This window comes from Pleurodeles waltl, chromosome 10 (genome assembly GCF_031143425.1).
Source record: "Pleurodeles waltl isolate 20211129_DDA chromosome 10, aPleWal1.hap1.20221129, whole genome shotgun sequence".
Taxonomy (NCBI): domain Eukaryota; kingdom Metazoa; phylum Chordata; class Amphibia; order Caudata; family Salamandridae; genus Pleurodeles; species Pleurodeles waltl.
The window spans coordinates 804,190,770-804,215,308 of NC_090449.1; the positions used below are offsets into that span (position 1 = coordinate 804,190,770).

Consider the following 24,539-nt stretch of genomic DNA (forward strand, 5'->3'; position numbering starts at 1 on the left):
TAAAATATGTCTCAGACCTGCCACTGCAGTCTATTTGCAGTAAACTGCTAAATTGACCTGCCAAAATTACCCTCTTGCCAGGAATAAACCTTCCTTTCAAATACATGTCACACCTAAGTTGTCCCTAACCAGCCCTTAGGCCAGGGTGCACTGTATTTAATAGGTAGGACATGTGTTTTTAAGTCTTATGTGTCCTGGTAATTAAAAACTCCCAAATGTCTTTTTCACTACTGTGAGGCCTACCTCTCCCATGGAATAACACTTGGTTTGCTTGTAACATCTAATAAGTGCTAACTTTTGATTGGAACAGGTAGAAATGTCATGTTTGGTCTCCAAAGAATTGTAATTTTAAATCCATTTTAATTGTAAACTCAGACTTTAAGTCACAATTCTGAAAACATCACTTATAGAAAGTTGGCATTTTATTGTGCTAACCATTTGGTGCTTGCCGTCTGTTCCTGGGGCACATGACTGTGAATAGATGGCAGTTAGCCTTTGTGTGTTCGTCCCAGACAGTGAGATAAATGGGGACTGGGTGTTGGCAGGATGGGCCATCTTGTCAGGATGGGTGAGTACTTGGAGCCTGAGAAGGGGAAGGAAAGAACTTTCCAGAACCAGATGTGGGGGTAGCCTAGTATTTTTCCACCCACTTCAAAGCCTGACACAAGGTACATTGGGCCCTCAAACTAACTCTGCAGTATGCTCCTGTACCTGCGGATGACCCCCAGAAGGACTGCCATGTACTTAAGAGGAATTGGTGCTAAAGGTGCTCCTCCAATGAGGACCTGAAACTGGGGACTTAGAAACATATTCACCAAAATCGGACTGGGGACAGGCAGGAGACTTGGACCTACCTGCTTGCAGAACCCCCAAGGTGTATCCGCAACAGCAATTTGTATTCAGCAAGACCTCCGAACAATGGTATCTAGCTTCCTGGAGCCCTCATCTGTTACAGCCTTTAGTTTCATCCCGCTGGACAATATCAACTTCCAAAAAAGTAACAAAGTCAAAATGTAGAAATCTTCATTGCAACTCCTTCTAATGGTTCTCTAATGCTGATACCTGCTGCTTGGGCCCCACCTGCTGTCTTACCCTGCTGAACTCTACCTTCTCAGGAACATTTCCTGGAATGTTCTCCTAAATCCAAAGGTAAGTAGAGACTGGACCTAATCCACCTTGAAAAGATGAACTGCTCTCCATTGCAGTCAGCCTTAACTTTTGACTTTGAACCAGGATTGTGCAAACAGGTATCCATGGTTGGCTCCTTGATCTTTTAGGAACTATTTTTCACTCAAAACTTTAAAAATTTATAAATCTGGTTCTACTGATTGGGTTCAATTTGTTTTTGTGTCATTTTATTTTTTTAAAGTTTACTCTTTTTCTAAATCAGTGGATTGTTTGTGTTGTATTTTCATATTATTACTGTTTGTGTGCTGTATAAACACTTAACACAGTGCCTCTAAGGTAAGTCTGACTGCTTTTGTGCCAAGCTAACATAGGGCTAAGCACAGGTTAATTATGTGACTTTTATGGTCCAACCTGAGATTGCGGTTGTTGCTTGAGAAGGGTCATTACTACCCGCCAAAAGAAAAAAAACAATTTCCTTCAGTCTTGTAGATAAAACACTCTTGTGATTCAGTTACAGAGTATGTCAGTGACTGTCTCCTCAGTCAAGGTTTTTGAATGATGCTCAAAACAACTTCCCTAGAACACAGTGTATTTTGCTGAGCTGGAAATAAAAAAGAATTACTCCAAGATCTTGTGGGTCGAAGTGGAAACAGAAAGGGGGTGGAGTCAGAAGGGACAGAGTCTTACAGACAACTTACAAGTTTATTTTTTAAAAGTTCTGTCCCAAAGAAACTGACAAAGACAAATTATTCAGTAAATCTTTTCTGGCTTACTTAGACACAAATAGATTGAATTTTAAAATATGTTATGGGGTTATGCCACCTGCTGCAGAGATTTGTGTGTGCCGTTTCCAGGGTATTATAATATTATCAATATTATAATAATGTTAAAAGTTACTGGTGGTTAAAGCACTTGCTAGAAAGATATGTGTGGAGTCTACTCACATGTTTAACTCATCACAAAACACAGAGGATTACAGTATCCTCTGAAAAGCATAAGGTCTAACACACAGGTCACTGATTTTTAGGTTTCGCCTGCACAGCGCTTGTGCTGTGCTTGTGAATTCTTTTGAATTAAATACATCTTAAAAGGGGCCTAAGTCCCACCTCCTCTTGCTTTCGTTGCTTTTATTGGGTCCTATGCTTGCCACTTAGTTTTCCTCCATTTTAATTGGTTGTAGCAATATTTCCTTTCTTTTACCAATGCTTTTTGCCTTTCATTTTCTGTGCTTTTGTCTTATCAGGCACCTGTGGCCCAAGTACTCATTTTCATCCACCATATGTCACTTTGATGTGTGGAACATTTTTTTTTTTTGCATCACAGCGTTTATTTTATTTTTTACTCTGACTGCAGCACAGCGTTTATTAATAGTCCTTATTGTGTAGGGTGTTTTGACAACGATTGTAAAGTCACACCACCCTCCCCCAATCAGTTATTTTTAAATCTCCTCAGTCATCGTCATTTGTATTATACTCATCCCGTCTCCTCCAGCTCTCAGTGTTTTTTTTTTTTAAAAACCACAGGTGACAGTGCTAATCTACTTAAACATGCTGGTGACTCTGGGCCTGATACAGGTTATTAGACAGCACGGAAACTGCGGACACCAGTTACTTTTGAAAGAACGGTTCTATTAACCGTGAGTGTATTTCTTGTATGACTATGTTTAAGTGCAATTTTTTGTTTTATGCATTTTATTTTTAGAGCGGGAACCCAAGCAGAAGCTATTGTAGCACTTTACATCAGCACCAGTTACGTTACATAAGGACACAATTATATATTGGTAGGCACAGGAAGATTAAGCGATTTCCCCAGAATCACAGAATGTTTAGCCAATGCCAAGACTCAAACCTAGTTCTCCAGCTTCAAAGTCTGCAGCTCCGGCCGTTATGCCACATCCTCTCCATAGCACTATCAGGGTCATATTTCTCCTGATTGCTTCATGGAGAAGTCAGATTTGGGGACTGGCATACCAGGCTTGATAGTTTGGCACAGCTGTTGTGGTGATGGGGCAGTGGGGACTGTGACCAGAGATTAGGGCGGAAGTGAGTCCGCAAGCAGGGTGCATGCTGCCTTTTTCAGTTTCCACGTTAACGCACACTTTTCTTGTTTTGTTTTGCTGTGAATGTTGCTGCCGCACAGCAACAAGGGTGCACAGGTGGACTCTTCATCAGTCATCGAGCCTAGACAGCTCTGGCAGAATCTCAGAGCTTTTCACACACGTGTGTGGCTGCTTCCCTTCATTAGTGCTGTGCTCCTCACAATAGGGACATGGCCGCTGGTTACCCTCCCCTTAATTTCGCATGGAGTTCTCCCAGCCCGCTCCTCCAATTTGCCTCACCAAGCGCTCTGCTCGCTTTCACCTCGTGTGAGGACACATTCTTTTGTTCTGGACTTTATAATACTCCGATCTTTTTTCTAGCAGGTAAATCGATTCATAGGATTATTTTGCTAACCCCTCCCACAGCCAAATACAAGTAACTCTGCAGTTCTTTCTAAATTGATGCATTTTTCCAAAACAGACCCCTCCCATGGCCAAAGCAATCCATCCTTCCAGCTTTTTCCAAAAACAAATAATCTACAGTGTGGATAGTGTGATTATGTTGGTGTGACTGAAACTTTTTTAAACACATACACTAAATATTAAAAGCATTGTAAAAAAAATGAGAGAGTTACTTTTCAATGTGCCTCATTTATTACTGTTTTTTCACAGATTTGTGTGTTTGGGCATATTTTGTGTACTGTATACCACACGTTGTTTGCTTTCGGTATATTAACCTTTTGCACTACCTTATATCAACTATAACTGCCAATTCATAATTTTCCAATTTTTCTTTAGCAGGTAAATTAAAAAATACAAGTAATTTCGCACTTTAAAAATGGTTAATCACATAGGCAAAACCTAGTGCATTTGCCAATGCTCATTATTTTATGTTGATGAGTCAGAGGGTTACTACTCCTATCACAAACATCCTCGTGTAACCTGCAGGAAGCAACTTACAATCCTTATAAGATCGCACAGTGAGATGCGGACTGGCATCAAGTGGCTGTATACAAACTGCAAGAACCTTATTGTTTTTCTTCTCAATATTTCGTGATTCTAAGGTTGTGAAAAAGGTAAAGTCTTATTAGTATAGACAACCCCAACCACTGCGTTGTGTAGACTCCACAAACAACTTTAAAAGCACTCTTTACATGTAATGACCCCTACCCCTTATAACCCTCATTGTTCTCTATATTTACTTATGAACTTGTATGATTCATTACACTGGTGTAACATCTGTTTGATGTAAAGTATTCGGACACCCTACATTGGGATGAGCAATGCTAAAAAAGAAATTAAATAAAGCAAAAATAAATAAGTGTTTTTAAATTGTTATTTTGTAAACTAATCATACAAATGTACATGACATTATTACAGTGTTTATATGTGTCTTACATACAAGGGTTGGAAAAGTAAAAAACCTGGCTCCAAAAACAAACTTTGTATATTTATTTTTCTGCTTTGCATTGGCATTAAAGTATTAGGCTGTCACTATCTCCAAGCTGAGATGAACATATAGAATTATACTGTAGATGGGTAACAGTGAATTACAGGTATGTTTTTCACCAAAGGGGTTCCGAGTGACATCAAATAGACAAGAGCAAAAGCTCGAGTTGTCTATCCTATCACTCAGAATACCAAGGTGAAAAACACCCCATAATACTCTTTTTACTCATCTTTAATTTTTTGTTATGTATGGCCCCCAAATCCATCTGTCCGTACTTTCAAATTCTGGACAGTAGCTGAGGAGTGATGGGGAGCTATATATAACATGGCCTCTGTTATGTATCCGTGTCCCAAAGGTAAAAGAAAAATACATTACCTGCCAATCCTTGACCAACCCCCACCACTGTCCCAGGCTTCCTTCATCCTCTTGCAGCTGGGCTTCTTGCCTTAAATCAAAGTAGACAAGTGGAGCTGTGCGGACAGGATCCCAAAGAGCTCTGTCAGCCTGGCCTGGAAGTCTTTTACGACATCACAACAGATAGTAACCAGTTTTGTTATCAACTATTGCTGTGCCATAGCAGTGGATTATGAGATAAAGAAACTGAAATAAACGATAGACTCTCTATGAGTGCCATATATAACAAAAGGAGTGTTTTGTTTAACAGTTGTTGTGTATTCAGATAGCAAACCTTCCCATGTTTATTTCTGAGTAGATGCTCCAGACGGGGGGTTTTCTACGTATTCTCGGGCTTGCAGTCTTGGTTTTATAAGGAGATACAAATCGCCACAAGTCCCGGAATGCAAATAAACACCTGGACTGGAGCTGCTACTCATGCACAAATTCCGGAAACGTGGCAGGACTGTACACATCTCCTATGAAAGTCACAACGATGTGCATTATAGGAACATCTGTACTGTTGTCTCTCTTCACTAATCCATGCTAGGGTTTTGTGTATCTTAAAGTAGCCTATACCTGTTAGTAATGCTTAATTTGAGCTGGTGGTTTTTGGTGAGGGGCACCGGCACTTGTTATTGAGGGCTGGTGCCTCAAGCATTTTACTGCGAGCAAAAGACACATATGGGAAAGACGGAGGAAGAGAACAACGAAAAGCGCCACAAAGGGAGAAAGCAGAGAGCTGCAAGAGTGAGTAGAAGGGGCAGGGAATGGCTGTAAATGGTTGAAAAAGGCCCGAGAAGGCTTTAGGATAACGCTGCCTCAAAATTATGTGCTCGCACATTTAAATGCAGCAGCCGCGTGTTTCGGGGAGAGCTTTGGGCACCCCACGTGTTTATTTACAAATTAAGCACTGTGATCCGATACACATTTTATAACCGCTTTGGTGCAGGCGTCGGCCACTGGCCGACGCCCACACACCCTCCCTGGTGCGGGTCACGACCAGTGGCCGACACCAGGAAGGGCATTAATAAATCCTCGGGTGCCTCGCACCCGAGGATTTTTTTTTTTTTTTTTTTACTTCCCTGGGGAGACACGGAAGCTACCTTGTCTCCCCCCGCCCCCCAGCTGCCCCTTTGTGACGTCAGCGCGCCGCGAGGAGCGCTGACGTTGCAAAGGTGTTTTCCCCATTAAAGCAGGAAGCAGCCTTGCGGCCGCTTCCTGCTTTGATGGGGAAAACGGCCTTTTACACGTTCGGGAAGGCCTCGTAAGAAAGGGGAGAGTCTCCCCTTTCTTACGAGGCCTTCCTGAAAGTGTTTCCTGGCCCCCGGTCGCAGCTGTGCTGCGATCGTGGGCCAGGAAACACTTTCAGGTTTCCTGGCCCCCCCGATCGCAGCACAGCTGCGATCGGGGGGGCCAGGAAACACTTTGAAAAGGCCTCGTAAGAAAGGGGAGACTCTCCCCTTTCTTACGAGGCCTTCTGAAACTGTTTCTGGCCCCCGATCGCAGCACAACTGCGATCGGGGGCCAGGAAACCCCACTAGACACCAGGGATTTCACTTTTGGGGGGCAGCCCCCCCGGAAAACGGGCCGCCCCCCCCCGGCATGATTTTTTTGGGGAAAAAAAGGTAGGGGCCCCCTGGGGAGGGGGGGGGGGCGCGATCGCGCCCCTCCCAGGGGATTTTTTTTTTTTTTTTTTAAATAATAAAAAAAAAAATGAAATGACAGGGGGTCGCCCGTGGGCAGGGTGACCCCCTGTGGGGGCAATTTTTTTTTTAGATGTTGTAGGGTTTCCCTGGGGGCCATTTTGGCCCCCAAGGAAACCATACAACAACTAAAAAAATATATCTGTATATATCTATATATATAGATATATCTAGGTACATGGATATATCTATAGATATATCCATGTAGATATATATATATAGAGGTAGATCTGTATCAAAGAGATTTATAAAGCGCGCTACTCACCTGTGAGGGTCTCAAGGCGCTGGGTGGGGGGTGGGGGGAGGGAAAGGGGCTGGGAGGTTCACTGTTCAAAAAGCCAGGTTTTGAGGCCCTTCCTGAAAAGAAGTAGGTTTTGGGTCTTGCGAAGGTGGGTTGTGAGTGCGTTCCAGGTTTTGGGTGCAAGGTAGGAGAAGGATCTGCCCCCGGTGGTGGTGTATTTGATGCGGGGGACAGAGGCGAGAGAGAGGTCAGCTGAGCGGACGTTTCGTGTGGGGGTGTGGAAGGTGTCTCTCGTTGAGGTAGGCAGGGCCTGTGTTGTGGAGTGATTTGTGTGCGAGGATGAGGATCTTGAAGGTGATCCTTTTGTCAATGGGGAGCCAGTGGAGGGATTTGAGGTGTGGAGAGATGTGTTCGTGTCGGCGGAGGTCGAGGATGAGTCGTGCTGCTGAGTTCTGGATGCGTGTAGTTTGCGCTTGAGTTTTAGAGTGGTGCCGGCGTAGAGGGCGTTTCCGTAATCAAGCCTGCTGCTGATGAGTGCGTGAGTGACAGTTTTTCTGGTCTCTGTGGGGATCCATTTGAATGTTTTTCAGTATACGGAGTTTGTTGAAGCATGAGGAGGTAAGAGCGTTGATTTGTTGGGTCATCGAGAGGGAGGAGTCTAGGATGATGCTGAGGTTGCATGCGTGGTTGGCGGGGGTGGGTGCAGGGCCTAGCGTGGTGGGACACCATGGGGGGTCCCAGGTGTTTTTGTGTGGGCCAAAGAGGATTATTTCGGTTTTGCTTGAGTTGAGTTTCAGGTGGTTGGCTGTCATATATATATCACTTTTGTCAATATGTGTGTGGTTTCCCTGGGGGGAAAAGGGTCCGACTTGTCTAGTGGCAGTTTTAGTGCCATAAAGAAGCGCATAAGGTTTATATGCCTACTGCAAAGAGCACATCTGTATTTTATGTAAATAGCTGAGTACATTAGTAGAGTCTATGGAGAGATGAAGGGCACTTTTGCTGGGTGGTAATGAGGGAATCCGAGGAGGAGGGAGTGGGAGCACCAATAATGATTGTTGGACTGGGCGCAGGAGGTGCTAAAGACTGTGACGAATGGTATGTGACAAGGTGTTTTTTGAGTGTCTTGAAAGTACGTGCTGATTGAGGGAAGAAGCGCAGGTAAGGTGGCCTCTACTGTTGCACGTATCTCACACACACCATCGATTTTGTGACTGTCTACGTAGGCTAGTGTTTTAGAGCAACAGTTTAGCCAATAGCAGAGATGGCATCTTGATGGATGACTGCTGCCTGCACTCGGGTTATAGAGGACCGCTCTGACATAGGATCAGAGACTGAGACATCAGATACTGAGACAGCATCTGAGGGATAGGATAATGGCGCAGACTCTGGGAGTGATTTTTCAGTCAGAGGAGTCCTATTCGAAAACTCCTCTTCCAGTACATTATGAGGGAGGTGATGAGGACAGTCCTGCTGTCCCTTCGCAAGCTGTTCGTGCAACTGGGTAATAGTGGGTTAGGCCAACCCAGAGAGCAGGTGAATGCGGCGGCAAGCAGAGAGAGAGTGCTGTCTTGGGAACTCACCAATTTAGTTCAGCCCCAAATTCCACCACCCAAATCATATTGTGGAGACATCAAAATTGTCTATGGCAAAACAAACTGGTTTTGTAAGGCAATCACCTGTGTTTTTGGTCCTGGATTCGGCGGCCATATAGAGAAACACACTAAACCCAAACATTTCTGGAAACTAGACATTCGGGGGAGTCCACAGAGGTGTGACTTGTGTGGATTCCCCAAAGTTTTCTTACCCAGAATACCCTGCAAAGCTGAAATGTTGAAAAAAAACTCTATTTTTCTCGCATTTCTGTCACACAAACTACAGGAATATGCTGGGATCCACAACATTCCTACCACCCAGTGACTCCTCACCTGTCCTGATAAAAACACTACCCCACTTGAGTGCCTACACCTAGTGCCTGTGTCAGGAATGGATCACCCCAGGGTCAACAGCTGCCTCACGAAAGGACCAACATTGACCGTTGTGTGATCTATTCCTGTCGCAGGCAACAGGCCTAACCACACAAGTGAGGTATCATATTTATCGGGAGACTTGGGGGAACGCTGGGTGGAAGGAAATTTGTGGCTCCTCTCAGATTCCAGAACTTTCTGTCACCGAAATGTGAGGAAAACTTGTTTTTTTAGCCACTTTTTGAGGTTTGCAAAGGATTCTGGGTAACAGAACCTGGTCCGAGCCCCGCAAGTCACGCCCTCCTTGGATTCCCCTAGGTCTCTAGTTTTCAGAAATGCACAGGTTTGGTAGGTTTCCCTAGGTGCCGGCTGAGCTACAGGCCAAAATCTACAGGTAGGCACTTCGCAAAAAACACCTCTGTTTTCTTCAAAAAATTTGGTTGTGTCAACGTTGCGCTTTGGGGCGTTTCCTGTCGCGGGCGCTAGGCCTACCCACACAAGTGAGGTATCATTTTTATCGGGAGACTTGGGGAAACGCTGGGTGGAAGGAAATTTGAGGATCCTCTCAGATTCCAGAACTTTCTGTCACCGAAATTTGAGGAAAACTTGTTTTTTTATCCACTTTTTGAGGTTTGCAAAGGATTCTGGGTAACAGAACCTGGTCCGAGTCCCGCAAGTCACCCCTCCTTGGATTCCCCTAGGTCTCTAGTTTTCAGAAATGCACAGGTTTGGTAGGTTTCCCTAGGTGCCGGCTGAGCTAGAGGCCAAAATCTACAGGTAGACACTTCGCAAAAAACACCTCTGTTTTCTTCAAAAAATTTGGATGTGTCAACGTTGCGCTTTGGGGCGTTTCCTGTCGCGGGCACTAGGCCTACCCACACAAGTGAGGTATCATTTTTATCGGGAGACTTGGGGGAACATAGAATAGCAAAACAAGTGTTATTGCCCCTTATCTTTCTCTACATTTTTTCCTTCCAAATATAAGAGAGTGTGTAAAAAAGACGTCTATTTGAGAAATGCCCTGCAATTCACACGCTAGTATGGGCACCTCGGAATTCAGCGATGTGCAAATAACCACTGCTCCTCAAAACCTTATCTTGATCCCATTTTGGAAATGCAAAGGTTTTCTTGATACCTCTTTTTCACTCTTCATATTTCAGCAAATGAATTGCTGTATACCCAGTATAGAATGAAAACCAACTGCAGGGTGCAGCTCATTTATTGGCTCTGCGTACCTAGGGTTCTTGATGAACCTACAAGCCCTTTATATCCCCGCAACCAGAAGAGTCCAGCAGACAAAACGGTATATTGCTTTCAGAAATCTGACATCGCAGGAAAAAGTTACAGAGTAAAACATAAAGAAAAATGGCTGTTGTTTTCAGCTCAATTTCAATATTATTTTATTTCAGCTGTTATTTTCTGTAGGAAAACCTTGTAGGATCTACACAAATGACCCCTTGCTGAATTCAGAATTTTGTCTAGTTTTCAGAAATGTTTAGCATTTCGGGATCCAGCATTGGTTTCACACCCATTCCTGTCACTAACTGGAAGGAGGCTGAAAGCACCAAATATAGTAGAAATGGGGTATGTCCCAGTAAAATGCAAAATTTGTGTTGAAAAATTTGGTTTTCTGATTCAAGTCTGCCCGTTCCTGAAAGTTGGGAAGATAGTGATTTCAGCACCAGAAACCCTTTGTTGATGGCATTTTCAGAGAAAAAACCACAAGCCTTCTTCGGCAGCCCTTTTTTCCCATTTATTTGGAAAAAACAAAATTTTCACTGTATTTTGGCTATTTTCTTGGTCTCCTCCAGGGGAAACCACCAACTCTGGGTACCATTAGAATCCCTAGGATGTTGGAAAAAAAGGACGCAAATTTGGCGTGGTTAGCTTGTGTGGACAAAAAGTTATGAAGCCCTAAGCGCGAACTACCCCAAATAGCCAAAAAAGGGCTCAGCACTGGGGGGGGGGAAAAGGCCCAGCAGCTAAGGGGTTAATCTGCTTTCATTGCATAAAACTCAAACACCAACAACACGGCCTTTTAATATTAAACACGTCTCTCATCATCGTGTCGTACTGCTCACCTGTACCATACTGTGGTCGGGGATCGGGGTGATTGTTTTAACAGAACTTGTTCTCAGTTGATCCAGGCAGGCTGGAACATACTTGTCAAACAGGATTGTCAAATTGGCTTTTTCATTCTGGTGACTCCTTTCATCTATCCAGCTGGTGACATAACTGAAAAAGAACATTGTGGATTAGCAATATATAATTTAATGTTTTGCATCTTCTATAAGGTTCGATGAAACTAGTGATGTCGATTAGTGATCTCTATGGGTTTTTTATACAAAAGACTGGAGTGTTTGCAGGCCAATATACTAATGTCATCCCGCCAACGCATTCTTTGTAAAGTAACACACATTCGTGGAACAAATGCTTCGCTGCACACTGACTAGCACTTCGAGTAGCATTTACATGCAAAAAACATGTTTGATTTACTACTACTGATGTCAGTGCATACACGGACGTTATGGCATATCTCAGCGGTTTAGAATGGCTGTTTTTTATGGTTCTATTTTAGAAAGTAAAGACATTTTGTAGGATGGAAACCGTGATCAAACGTTCCCAACTACTGAGGTCACCCGGGCCGCATGATTAAGATCTGCGCCGATCCAGTCCAGAGCCACACGTCTGCTTTGTTGTGTTTGAGGGCGCAGATTTGTTATAAAACTAGTGCAACGCAGTGCAGCCACAAAAACATGTTTCTCTGTGCTGAAATTCGTTGCGCTAGGAGTGGAGAGCAACCCGAGCCTCATCTAACTTAGATACAGTTCTTCGTGCACAAATAGGATTCGTAGTCTCACGCACACACCATTTCTAGTACAAAATGTTATCTCTAGATACACCGTTTTGTCATGATTTCTGTGAAAAAACGTGTTGTTGGGGAAGCTGCCGAGAGTTATCATAGTACATGGCATGGAAGGAACTACTTTGTGTGTGGGTGTGCTCATTGTGAAAGAGTCATGCTGTAACTCACGTTGATCCTTGCTGAAAATGTGAATGACAAACACAGACAAATGGATGAATTGTAGTTGAAAACCCCCATAAGTAACTCTGTCATACACAATATTAGTAAAATCAAAAGTTCTTGAGTAACACAGACCTAAAAATGCTTATCATTCTGCCATTGGCTCCCAGAGTATTTCTTGCCTTTGAGAAAGAAGGAAAGGATGCAGAAAACAAAGCAAAAAACAAAGTAAGAAAGAAGGCCAAAAAGAAAGAAATTGGGAAAGGAAAGAAAACAAGAAAGAAGAAAAAAAGAAAGAATGCACAAAATACTAAAAGAAAGGATAGAAAGAGCAAACAAAGGAAGAAATGAGAGAAAGAGGGATGGAAATAAAGTAAAAAGGAAAGAAAAGAAAAGTGGAAGGAAGAAAATGAAGGAGGAAGGAAATATGCAAAAAAGAAGGAATGGTGGAAAGAAAGCAGATAAGAAAACATGGAAGACAGTAAAAAGTAGGAAAAATGAAAAAATCAAGAAGGAAGGAAAGAAAGGAGGAAGAAAAGGAAGGAAGGAGGAAAGAAAGAAAAAGAATGATGAAAGAAAGAAGGAAGGACTGAAAAGGATGGAAGATGAAAAGAAAGAAGGAAACAGAAAAAAGAAAAGAAACAAAAAGAAAAGAAAAGAAAGAATGAAGGCAAGAAAGATGGATGGAAATAAGGAACAAATTGTGAAAAAAGGAGAGATAGAAAGAAAAAAGGAAACAAAGAATAAAGTAAGGAAAGAAAGATATAAAGATGGAAAGAAAGAGGGAAGATGGAGAGGATGGAAAGAAAGAAAACAAAGAAAGTAGGACATAAAAAAGAAAGGACGAAAAAAGGAAAGAAAAAGGAAGGGGAAAAGAAAAAGCCAAAGTGAAAGCAAAAAGGAAAGAAACAAAGAAAAGGTAAGAAAAAGCATACGATGAAGGAAGAAAGACATTTTTTTTAAAAGAGTTACAAGTGCTACAAATTAAACAGAATAAAGGCAGATTTTTTTTCTAGACAAAGTTTATTAAAGAACCATTAGTGAAACTGAGTCCAAAACAAAAGTGTCCTGAAGAATTGTCTGCTTATGAATTAACACATATAATATTGAAGCTCTCAGTTTGTATACTGCATGCATAGCAAAAAGAGAGTAAATTAATAAAGAACAGTTTGAAATCACCACAATCAATTATGATCTGAAATACCAACAGTCAGGAAATGAATGACTCTTCAAAAGGAATTTACAGCATCACTGGCAGCTGACGGGAACTGATAAGGTGTGGAATGTGGCCTTTGTTCACATCTGGTAGGAAGGTCCTGTCTAAACAAAGGCAGCACTAAGTAATTATAATGTGAAAATAAAAACACTGGCAGTGAAAGGAACTACCTCATGTGTGTAGATGTTCTCATAGTGGAAGAACAAAATGCTGTCACTCAAAGCAAAGTTAACCAGTAGCTGGAGTAGGCTGACCAATTGCCCCATGTTTTATGTTGTAGTGGGTGAAAGCAAAATCTGAATGACACAACAAAAGGCCAATAGCTGAAGAGAGGTGGCTGAAAGCCCCTTAACGTAACTAGAACACAACAGCACAACCTGAAACATAACAGAACAAATACACCATGAAAAAAAGAAAACACCACAACAAAACAGCATACAAAACAAGTGTGTTGTGTTGCATTTATTTTGTTGTCAGTTACTGTTGTTGGTTTGTTGTCATAACAATATTTTGTGTTATTTTGCCATATTGGTACCATTATTGTTGTGCTGTTACAGCTGTTTTCTTTAACTTCTTTTAGAGGCTTCAAAAAATGAAGCTACATTTCCAGGATGTTAATGGGTTGTAGCACATAACATGAGAACTAGAAATGCTAATTTAAGATGTGTCCCTACAATAGTTTTAAGCTCAACTGTGCCTTAAATGGTTGAAGATAGTATTGTACCATCTCAAGCCAGGTCTGGTGGCTTAGTGGGTTAATGTGCCCACTGTAGGTTCTCGTGGTCGACCTCATGGTCACAGGTTCAAATCCCAGCAGGTCAACTCAGCCTTTCATCATTCTGAGGTTGATAAAGTGAGTACCATTGAGTTGGGTAACAATAAACATCTGTTATTCAGTGCCAAGATACTCTTCTAGGTGAACATGTGCTTTACAAATATACATAACAAATGCTATGCATTATTTTAAGCAGTGGAAAACAGATGTTTGTCACAGGAACTTTAAAGGAATGTGCTATTTTTGGCTGGACATTTAGAAGCGTTTCTGATCTTTCTAGAGTAAGCAATAACATACACAACAACACAATACAGCAACAAATGTCCAACAGCGTAGTACAAAGCAACATAATGAAACTAAAGCACAGCAGGTCACAGAAAAACCCCCAGTTAAAACAGAACCTAAGACAGCAACTACAAATAAACACCACAATGCAATAATGCAGCACAAAAATACAGCAAAAAACCTAGACCATCACCAGCACATAAAATGCAACACAACAAATATACAGCAACATTCTTGTCACACATTATCAAATCTGCTTTCAGAATAAAATAGTAAAATGTTTGTGCACAAAGTACTGCTTTAGTTACCACCAAGAACATGTAATCACATCAGCCAAAAATTATTTCCAGTCTGGGTGTCAGAGCGAAAAAAAGAGTGCTGTATCATGACACAAATCAGCCTAAAACTGTGTCACAGATAACCATACTTCACAAAAGTACTCTAAAAGCTCACTTTCTATGATCAGGAATTGAGTTGTCACCTTGTGAGACTTGTAAATTAGTGTATGTGTGTCATAATGCTTAAGTAGAACTTCCTTAGGGAGCTCTGCAGACCAATCATACCCTCGGTGTATCTAATACTTGGGGGCTGATAATTATTTTGCATTGCCTCCTGGAAAACTATAATTGTCTGCTAGAAATTTGTTTAATGATCTATTGATCATCTATTGAAGAATATTGACCACTGTTACACACTTTGCTGTTGTCTTTACCTACACCATGGCAAAGCAGTTGGTTTCCTGTTGTATCTTATGTACAATCAGGTTTGTAGTAGCTTCTGGGTAGATGGTCAGGCTCACTGCACCAGCTTGTAAAAAAGCCACCATGAATGGGGGTGTCATTGGTGTTAGGACAATCCTTTATTGCTAGCTGCACTTACCTCTCCTGTGCAGAATCATAAGAAATGTGCTGGAGAGCCTCATTTGCAGCTTCACAGGATAGAAGCATGTGCAACGTTGAGTACAGCAAAACTCATTGGTGATGTTTCAAGGATGCAGGCTGCCTGTTCTCTCTGACAGGGAGCTTGCTTGCACTCGAAAGGCTTCAGAATCCATTGGTGGAGGAACACCTATATGGGTGCTGAGGGTTGAGATGGAGTACTAGGCTCTGTTTCTCCTTTGTGTTATCCTTCTCTGTGCAAAGGAACTCTAAGACCAGCTAAGTAAGGGATGGAGTAGAGGGTGCTAGGCAAGGAAGTAGCCAGAAAATTAAAATACCCCCCACTACCAACAAAAGCTCTTATGACACCGAGTAGTTAAAGCAAGTCATCACAACCCTCATCAGAAGAGCTCTCATGTCTCTTCCATCCAAACATCTATCTATTCATCTTTCCACACACCTGTTGATATCCACAATTTATCCTTTTACATTCTGTCACCCATTCATTCTTTCATCCATCATCCATCATCCAGTCTTTCACCATTCCGTCTGCCCCTCTATATACAAAACTATGCATGCATCTCCAAACCTAGCCAACTCCTATCTATCCATACACCTTTTCACACATCTATCCATTCTCTGTCATTCATCCATTCACTTCATCCAGCCTTGCACTCCATCTATCAATCCTCTCTTTCACTCATCCATCCTTTCACTCACAGATCCAATCACCGATCCTTTCACTCAACCACTTCTTGATCCATTTACCCTTACACTCATCCACCCATGCTTTCACTCATTGTCCATCCATCCATTCTTTCCCTCATCCATCCATACTTTCATCTATCAACCCTCCTTTTCACTCATCCATTCCTTCACTGATCCATCCATCCACCTTTTCATCTACCCAACCTCCCTTTCACTCATCCATCCATTCGTTTATTAATCCACCCCTTCTCCCATCTATCCATCAATCCTTTCACTCATCCATCATTTCCCTCTTCCATCTATCCTTTTGCTCATCAATTCACACTCTCACCCCATCCAACTGTCCATCCTCCCTTTCACTCATCAAATCCATCAATCCATCAACCCTCACTTTTAATTATCCATCCTTTCACTCATGCCATCCATCTACCCATCCATCCAACCTTTCTCTCACCATCCATCCACCATTTCATTTAGCCATCTATCCTACCTTGCAATCATCGTCCATTCTTTCACTCATCCATCCATACTTTCATCCGTCCATGATTTCACTCATCCATCCTTTCAACCCTCCTTTAAGACATCCACCTATTCATCCTTCCACTCACCCATCCAGCCACCCTTTCATTCGCACATCCATGCATCCGTCATTTTACTCACTTACTCCCCTTTAGCTGCTAAGTTGCAGACACAAGAGACCCATCAAGAACTCATTCCTCCGTAGCTTCTAAAGTTGTGGGTTCACCACATCCCAGCATCTACCCTTTTACTCATCCCTCCCTCCATCTTTCTTTACTCAGCCACATGTTCAACCTTTTATTGCGTCAGTCAATTCAACCTTTCATTCCACCCATCCATCCATCCTTCCACTAATCCAGCTACTCTTTTGCATCATCCATTCCTCCACTCACCCAGCCATTTACCCTTTCATTCATTCATTCATCCTCCCTCATTCACCCATCCATTCTTTCACTTATCCATCCATCCACACATTTTTATCCATCCACCCACCCATCCTCCCTTTCAGTCATCCATTAATTCCTTCACTCATCCACACTTACATCAATCTTTTCAATCATTGATTCATCCATCCACTCTTTCATTCACCCATGCACCATTTTACTCATACACCTATCCACCAGGCTTTTCACTCACTCAGCCAAGCTACCACCCACCCACCCTTTCACGGTACTTATGCGCCTTTGCCGAGCTGCAAACAGAAGAGGCCCATCAAGAACTCCACCCCCTCCCTTAGCTGCTGAGGTTGGGGATTCACGACACCCCTAGCGCTATGAAATTCTCTTTGCCTGTAGCCAAAGTGCACATCCAGGGGTGGGCACAAAATTGTACGTCACCTCATGATTGGCAACATTTTTCATTCCTCTAGCGGGACCTCAGCCTGACAAATGCTTCTCAATGGGAACATGTGTTGGACCTTGCACTGACGTACCTGGGAACAAGACGTCATGCAGAACAGTTTATTCCTGAAGCAGCTGCCGTTATTCGCTGTTACAAAAGGGGCAATACAATTCATTCTATAGTCCCAAATACAGCTCTACAAGGCCAAACAGTAAACGCTGCCCCTTACACAGGAGCCACGTTTTTGTAACATAGCCCATGTGTGTCAAATATTCTAACATGTTTTGTCAGGCAACTTGGATTTAGTGTCATGTTGCAGGTTACATACTGCAATAGTTTTGCTGCTTTCACGCACAACCTACATCTCCAAAACGGTGATGTGCAGTGCTTAATTTGTGCTTATTGTTTCCGGTGCTGAGCACCGGCACTTGTTTTTGAGGGCCGGGGCTTATTCTTCTGCCTCAAGCATTTGCTGCGAGCAAAAGACACATATGGGAAAGAGGGAGGAAGAGAAAAACGAAAAAGCGTCACAAAGGGAGATGGCAGAAAGCTGCAAGAGCGGCAGGGAGTGGCTTCATATGGATTGAAGAGTCCCGAGATGGCTAAAGGACTAAGCTGCCTCAGTATTCCGTGTTCTCACATTTAATTGTGGCAGCCGCCTGTTTAAGAGGAGGGCTCTGGGCACCGGCACGTTTTTATTTACAAATTAAGCACTGGTGACGTGTGTATATATGCTGGTGATATTTGTATAGCAAGAAACAAGACATAACGCAGTAGGGCCAAAGAGAAGGATACAGTTAACGTGATTGGAGGGGAAACTGGATTGTGAGGGAAGGTGGACTAGTGCTTGATTGTGGTGTGGCGTTCTTTAACGATAAGCGTGGTGAGATTTTTCCTAAATTGCAGCAAGGTTGTGGTGGTCCCGTCTGATACAGAAATCGTGTTCCCAAAGCTGGGTGAATGGCTAGAGAAGGCCTGTTGTCTTCGTATTCATTTTTGTGCTGGTTGAGGATGTGCAGAGAGCCACCAGATGTGGTGGGTTTGTCAGACAGGCAAGGGCATTGATCGTTATGACTTTCTAGATTAGTGGTTCTTAACATGTGGTCCAGGGACCCCTGGAGGTCCCTTAAGCCTTTACACCTACCCAGGGGGACTGGGACTGCTTAGAAAATAAAATAATACGAACAGATTAATAAAGTGTAGATAAATAAAGAAGCAAAATTGAAAATTTTACAAAGTTGTGTTAATGTGAAGGAATTTGAAATATGAGGCTAAAGATTAAGTGAGTACCCTAATATTGATTCATAGGAGGAGTGCAAATGAATCAAACAATACAGTGCGGGAAATGAGTGACCTCAGTTGAATTTATAAAAGCGACAACCTTCCTATAAATATTTGAATTTCTTTATATTTGTTTGTGAAGTTATTAAAATATGTCATCATTTGTGTATATGGTTGGTGAATGATTGTTTCTGTATTTTTTGTGGATTGGATTATTTTGAGGTACAAATAATCAAAAATGCTTAGGTTGGGGTCCCTACTTCTTGTACTGACTCAGTGGCGGTCCTCAGACTCCAAAAACAATTCAGTGGGGGTCCCCAATGTCCAGTAAGTATTAAGCGGGGGTCCCACAGAATTCAAAAGGTTAAGAACCACTGTTCTAGATCATGAAACTGAATGTGTAGATGGTTCGGGCTTTCAAGAGGAGCAAATAAAGTTCAATCAGAATAAGGGGTGGTATCCTTTCCTTTTTCCTTGTTCCTGACAATAACCTTGGCAGTTGATGAAGTAATATTACCTTCCCTTGCAATACATAGATGATGCACCACTTTTCTTGCACCCCCTTCCAGCGCTTAACGACACAATGGTTGTGCCATATTTACAATACAGCACACCATGGCAGTCATTAGCACAGTAGCATCAAAATTTTTGACACTAGCTATTGTGGCGCTTTGCTACACTAGCGTCAAAAAGTTTGACGCTAGTGCAGCAAAGCACTGCTTTGATTATAATGGGCACATCATTTTAATGCCTGCTCTGAGCAGGTGTTAAAAAATGACAGAAAAATGGTGCAGTGAAATGTAAATTTCCCTACTCCATTTTTTCGGGCCTCCCTGTGCTGGAACGCCCTCCCTTGCATACATTATGCCTGACGCAGGCATAATGTGGTGCAAGGGTTTACAAAGTAGCTCAATGCGACCACTGTGCCAGTTTGTAAATATGGCGGGCAGAAAAGCCACTTTAGCATTAAAAAATGACACTATGGCAGCGCTAAGGCGGTGCAAGGAGCTTGTAAATATGCCCCAAAGTCTTTCATAAAATAACTGGGAAGAGTTCTGGACCTTACCTCCTGGGAACAATTCCTTACAATGCTATAACGTACCAAATCATTGCGTTTGACGGATCACATAGGCATACCAAGCAATACTATATGACACTGAATTACAGCAAGCACATGTGGAATTGCTCTGCAAATTAAAATTTTATAACAGCAACCCTGAGATACAAATCAGAACACTTCGGTATTAAAAACAAGCTAGCCAACACTGACCACCAGGAGATGAGAAAAACACAAACAGGGTGGAAGGCACAGATAGTGTCAGAAAATACCCAGAAACAGGGTGGGACATAGGCAGTAGATTCCAGTGGCAGACGGCAGAACAGGGCAACAAAAACACTGCCCTTTAGAAACAGAACCTTGGGAGGCAAATGCCTCAAAGCACCTGCTGCAAAACCTCATAACAGGAAAGCTGTAGAGCTTCGTAAACCAAAGGCAGGTTCCTGTTCATTACAAGAGACCTAGACAAAGAGCTAGCCAACAATCAACCCATAAGCAGATCCCAAATGTATGTGACAAGGTAGAAGATACTGATGACCCTGTCATTTAATGGACATGCAGAGAAAACCCTGCCCCAAGCCAATGCAACATCTAAGATGTCACACAAGAGAGCCTGCCACAGGGCAAGCATAATTGCCATGGCCCCAAACATGGAGAGCAACAGCACTGCAAACCAGGCCATTTATTTGGATCTTTGATGAATATCTGTGCTGCCATACACCAATGCTCTCAGGCACACAGTGTGAGGAGTACTAGGCCCTACAAATGATCAGGGGCAACCAGTTATACAAACCTCCAAGATCGGCCATGACAGAAGGACAGAGAATGGAAGAACATGGGCATAATGCAATACAGAGTGGAGCAGATCATGGAGCTGTTAGAGTTACAAGTGTGCCGCGGTGACTGAAGAAGCAACAACTGTTAGAACCACAGAATTGAGCATTCTGTACAGATGGCATGAGCTTTCTGCCCTTAAGGGTGGTGGGGGGGGGGGGGGGGGGGGTGAGGTTTGCACACCCTCCTTTTTTCAGACATAAAGAGTGCCTGTCACTGAGCAAAGGTCAGCCTGACCCTCTTTATTGTCAGGCAGCCAGAGGATACACATGAACTAAATGCTCAGGCACCTGGCTGCCTGAGCTGAACTTTGTCAGGCTGAAGATGCCAATGCCCTGTGGGCATGGCCTTCAGCCCTGCAAAGGGTCTCCTGGTCCTCCCTCACATGATGAGGGGGGAGTGTCTTGGATAGCCTTGAACCTACTCGTTTCAGTTTTGAGCCCTACAGTGTCCAGGGCTGAGAGTCAATCAATGATTTCTCATCACAGAGAGAGATGAGGTCAGCAATCTTACTGACACCCATCCCACTCTGTGACTAGAAAGGGAATGCCACCCCTGTTCAGCCACTGATAAAAGGCTGCAGTCCCAAATCTACAGGAACATCAGAGGCTTCACTGCTGCAACCTGGTAATATTTTTTGCCTGATGTTTAGTGCATAAGTGCATGCATGTGTATGTATAAATACAGTAGTGCAGGCTTGTGAATGGTGGGTGTATGAATGCCTGCTTGTGAATGTTGTGTGTTTATGTGTGAGTGTGCATGTAGATCGTGTGAGTATGTATGTGTGTGGCATGCCCGTCCCCTGCCTGCTCAAACTACTGGCCACCACCGACAGGAGGTCCTAAAATAACAGTTCACTTGCTAACAAAAGAACAGAGGGTATGGTAGGAGTTAGGCCCCAACCAAAGATGAACAAACAATTTGTACCTTATTGTCAATCTTCATCCACAATTGTGCTAACACCTGTGAACATACTGTAGAGGATCAGAGCATTAAGTCGAGCATCTTGTAAAGGGACTGAATATCGTCAAATCAAGCCAAAGGCAATCCTGGTCAGAACCAGGAATAAGGCTTGTAGACAGGCTGCCTGTCTGCCTGCTGAGAAGACTAAAACTAAACCAGAGATACTATTTTCTTAAGTCATGGGAGCAGAATCCAGCTGTAAAAGAGAGAAAGGTCACAAATCTCAATCTCTTAGAACAGACATTAGAAATACTAGCCAAACGTACATGCAGAAAGCCACTGAAGGTAAAACACATACATCTTCCTATCCACTCAAGAGGCCATAGCCACTTTAGTTACGCAGTCCATTCATAAACGACACAGCAGGACATCCTTTTCAATTGTCAGGAAGGAAAAGGGTCAGTGATGACCACCTGGAGTGTGCCTCAAAAGCCCAAATATCACAGAATTAAAGTAGGCTATCTGATACAGTGTGCATGTAGGGAAAAGATGGTGCACTCATTAGACAGAAGGACAATGTCCTGCTGGACTCTGCTCATGGCTTGATGTCCTTGCTGCCTAGATTGTGGCAATATTTCAGAGATGACCCAGAGGCCCACATGCAAGGAGCATTTGACAAGAAATGCAGTGGTGGCACTGCAGACTTCAGCAATGGACATTAGTTTTTCTTGTGTGCCTTAACTGACCTATATGTGGAGTAGGGGTGTGTGTAACGTGGGTAATTCCGTGTAATGAATCATGGAGAATTAACCAAAACCTCTGTGAGATTATGCAGAAAAATGAACACAAGGATGCATTTTGTGTACTACAAAATAGTGCTAAATTCAACAGAACATGAATATTGAGTGTGAGCAGCCACTTGCTAAATGTACATTTGGGGGTAGGATTTCCCCCCAACCTTCTGCCAGCATTTAGTGCTAGTTTCTTAGAGCAACATGCACTCACATGTCGAAAATGGAAGCGAGGATGCATTTTGCACTAACAGTTATGCTAAATGCAACAGAACACAAACAGCATACTGAGCACCAACTTGCACTTACTAAATGTGCTATTGCAGTAGGATTTTGTTCCCCCAACTTAGTCTTACTTACCCTAGTGGGCATAGTTTTGTTATAATACAAGGGATTCTGCATTTCCTGTTTAAGTGCACAACTCTAATTTCTTTTTAATTGCTGAGTACTGATACACTAAGTCACAGTTTCTAACGAAAAGACATCAGAAATCGACTGCAGAGCCAGCAGCCAAGGTGAAAGGCAGGTCGGGTCATGGAGCAGCTGTTTAAAGCAATGAAAATGACACATTTCGTTTAACTGCTATACATTTTTTATTTTTAGCTTACAGCGACTAGCAGAAAGAACCTGAATAACATTTATCTAAGGAATGTAAAAAATATAGTTAGAACCCTTCTGCATGTTTCTACACATTCCGAGTTACTGCAGTTAAAAAAAATTATATGTATTGAGCTGTTTCTAATATGTGTGCAACAACATCCAACAGGTTTTTGATGTGTTTATTTTTGCACTAAAGGTTTTATTGTAATTCTTCATGTTCGCAAACATGTGTTCTTTCTGAGAGCGCTACGCACCAAGGTTGTAAGTGGTTTGTGGGAAAGGTAACCGCATGACCGTGCATAATATGGGAAAAAGTACCCTGTGATGTATGTGATAATGATATTGCAGGTACCTCTGAGTTCCATAACCTTACAAAGGAACTCTGCCTTCTTCCTCTATATGGTAATGGAACTTGAGGAGTTGAAATATCCTTACAGTGTAAAGGGGGGGTGTACTTTAACGTGGAATTACCCAAATTACTCCAATTGTTCCAGCATAATTGAAACTTCGCCCGGCCTGGCATGAAGGAATGGGGCTTGACTACATCTTATGACATGCACTTGCCAAGATTGTGGTACATCAAAGGGTAACTGTGAGCTTCTAAATACAATATGAAGTTAAATCTTTTTCTGAGATGTAACTTCCTGGTTGAACTATATATATATATATATATATATATATATATATATATATATATATATATATATATATAAATAAAGGAAGCATTACCAAGTTATGTATGCATTCCAATCCAATTTTTATCTCATTTTGTATCATATTCATCATCAACTTTGTATTATTTATGTTCCTAAGCCTTGCTCCTTGTAGCCGGAACTCTCTTATCACGGCTCAGCTCTTTTCTGTGCCATAATGTCAAGGAAACTTTGATTCCTTGCTTGTCTACTTAACTTATCTTCAATCAACAGCCAGAAAATTGCCAAGGAGATTTGTTTGCACTTGTGGCTTTTTTCCCCCCAAGTGGGACCCTTTTAAGGAGGCACTCAACACTTTTCTTGTGTACTATTAAGCAGGGGATGGAATGTGGCTACTGAGAGGGGTAGCCCTTTCCTCAGGCAATAAATGGGAAACTTGACAGATCTTCACAGAATCCAGTCCTTGACATAGGGAGGCAACAAACATCCAGAAAGCAAGAGTCCCCTTCTTATAAAGAGGACTGTGGTAACCTGGCTATGAGAATTGGAAAGGAGTGGACCAGTGACAACTACAAAAGGAGGCCAGTGTGCCATAACCAGCGATCCTGCAAGAGCTATCAGACTGATGAAAAACAGACTCAACCACAAGCTATCACAGGCATAGCACTCCATCAATCATAAAATATTCAAAACCAATCAGGGTTCAGCCAGAGAAAATGAAGAAGAATCAGAAGTCTTTCCCAAGAAGCTTCAAAAACAATGATGTCACATGAGCATGGTTAAAACTGAAAGCAAAATTGACTCAAAACTCTAATACCCTTAAAATTGCAGAGTTGATAGAAAACCAAACGTTTTAAAGGTTGACCAAAGCCATCCATGCTGCACAGCGAATGCCTTTGAAAAAATCAAAATGGACAATCAGTCCATCTGAAAAACTGAGAAACAGTCTTTAAGTGTACTGCGTGCTTCAAAGGCACTGAGAGTGATCCATTCTTTGAGGGACAGCCAAACAATATGGAAAACTCCAAAAACAGACCCAAAGCTCCAGAAGGACCACTGTGGTTTATCAATAAAGCACCCTTAGACTTGGCTATGCCCTCACAGTTATGCATCTAATTAATCCAAGTAAACTTGCATTTACCATCAATAACAGGAGATAGCTCAAAAGAACAGATCAACGTGAAACTTTCCAGAACCAAAGTATGAGACAAAGTGGACCCAACATTCTGTGTCAGGCACATAACCACTACT

At 42.5% G+C, this 24,539-nt stretch overlaps 1 protein-coding gene across 1 annotated transcript in view; it reads right to left on the reverse strand.

Moving 5' to 3' along the window:
• The window catches only part of DNAH11 (dynein axonemal heavy chain 11), a 2,866,633-nt gene that overhangs the window by 1,468,482 nt on the left and 1,373,612 nt on the right, over positions 1-24,539 (reverse strand). The window contains exon 43 of the mRNA XM_069211469.1: positions 11,005-11,158. Coding sequence (XP_069067570.1) covers positions 11,005-11,158 — 154 coding nt within the window. The remainder of the gene's footprint in view (positions 1-11,004; positions 11,159-24,539) is intronic.